We start from the raw sequence: 1,499 nt of genomic DNA on the forward strand, positions 1-1,499 counted from the left end.
ATATATANAAATAGTACTATATATATATATATATATATATATATATATATATATATATATATAAATATAAGCTTTTGTTTAATTTATACGCTCACTCATTCATGCAGGTGCTCATAGAAACGGTGGATGGCGTGGTAGTGCAGAAGGACAGTCCTGCAGACGACCACATTGACAACCTGACCGAAGCAAATTCAACCACTCGTGTTCAGCTGGGCGAGCCTTATAATCTGCCCTGTCTACGAGAGCTGTTCCGATTCCTAACTACTTTGATTGACCCCAAAGACCCCGACAATACGGATGGCATGCTGCGATTAGGTATGTTTTTATTGTATTCAAATACATATTCTGTGGCCTTGTTTTTTTTGGCCAATATTATTGGATAGTGCGTAATTTGTTGGATACTGATAACAGATGGAATATTACGATTTGACATGTCGATGTGCTTTTTCGGTTCAGTTTTCGCATACAGTCGGTGGAATCTTGGGTGAGTAATTGTATACTGTATACTGTATCTATCCCTTGCGCTCACTTAACAAACGGCTTGTGTCTGAGAAACGGTCCCATTGGTCATTCTAGTCGGAGGCTGAACTGTGGATGGCCTAGATAGTCTGCTGGCTGTATATTGCCCGAGTTTTCCACATCTCTTATGGCCGTTCAATAGCTAGTATCGCTACATACGCGCTTTCACCTCTCGTTTGGCGTGAACAACCAATTTAGGGTTTCAGGGTTTTAGCCTAAACTCTAAAACCCTACAACGCTAAAACTAGCGTTCATTCCGTTGTAGCCTTACGCATTACAACGTCTCTATCCCTTGAGCTTCCCACCCCTCTCGTTTTGCCAGACATGCTCTCATCCCTAAATTCTTAAGCCCCAAAACGCTATACCCTATCTCGTTCCATGTGATTTTTGCTCCACACGCAGGACTGCAGTTGAATGAGATGCGCGTGCATGTGCTCTGTTAAGATATATTTTAAATTGTACAATAAATGTCTTCACTAACATACACATACACACACATACATACACCTACCATACACATACAGACAGATACATACACCTACCATACACATACACACACATACATGCACTTACCATACACATACACACACTTACAGACGTACACATCTTATATTCACAGGTATTCAGCTGCTAACTGTGGCTGTAGAGGTTGCTGGTCCTCTTTTCCCCGAGTTCCCCACACTTCTGGGGCTGCTTTCCAATGAGATGTGTCGCTATATGTGCGCTGTGACCAGTACAGGCTCGTTGACTCTCTTCACATTAGCAGCCAGACTGGGATTACTGACATTCCAGACACTCCGTATACATATCAAATTCCAGCAAGAGCTGTTCTTGGACCTCCTGATGAAGCGGGTATGATAATATATATATATACATATATATATATATATATATATATATACATATATATATATATATATATATATATATATATATATATATATATATATATTATTATTACACACACACACACACACACA

The 1,499-nt window shown here is 39.6% G+C and overlaps 1 protein-coding gene across 1 annotated transcript; it reads left to right on the plus strand.

Moving 5' to 3' along the window:
* Nucleotides 1-101: 101 nt before the first annotated feature.
* Nucleotides 102-1,371, plus strand: SARC_15976 (hypothetical protein; the record flags this gene model as incomplete). The annotated part of the gene is made up of 2 exons (XM_014289909.1): nt 102-315; nt 1,139-1,371. Coding segments are annotated over 2 exons (447 nt in total), but the record flags the coding sequence as incomplete, so codon positions are not given.
* Between the last annotated feature and the right edge of the window lie 128 nt (nt 1,372-1,499).

Source organism: Sphaeroforma arctica, assembly GCF_001186125.1.
Source record: "Sphaeroforma arctica JP610 unplaced genomic scaffold supercont1.7124, whole genome shotgun sequence".
In the NCBI taxonomy this organism is placed as follows: domain Eukaryota; class Ichthyosporea; order Ichthyophonida; genus Sphaeroforma; species Sphaeroforma arctica.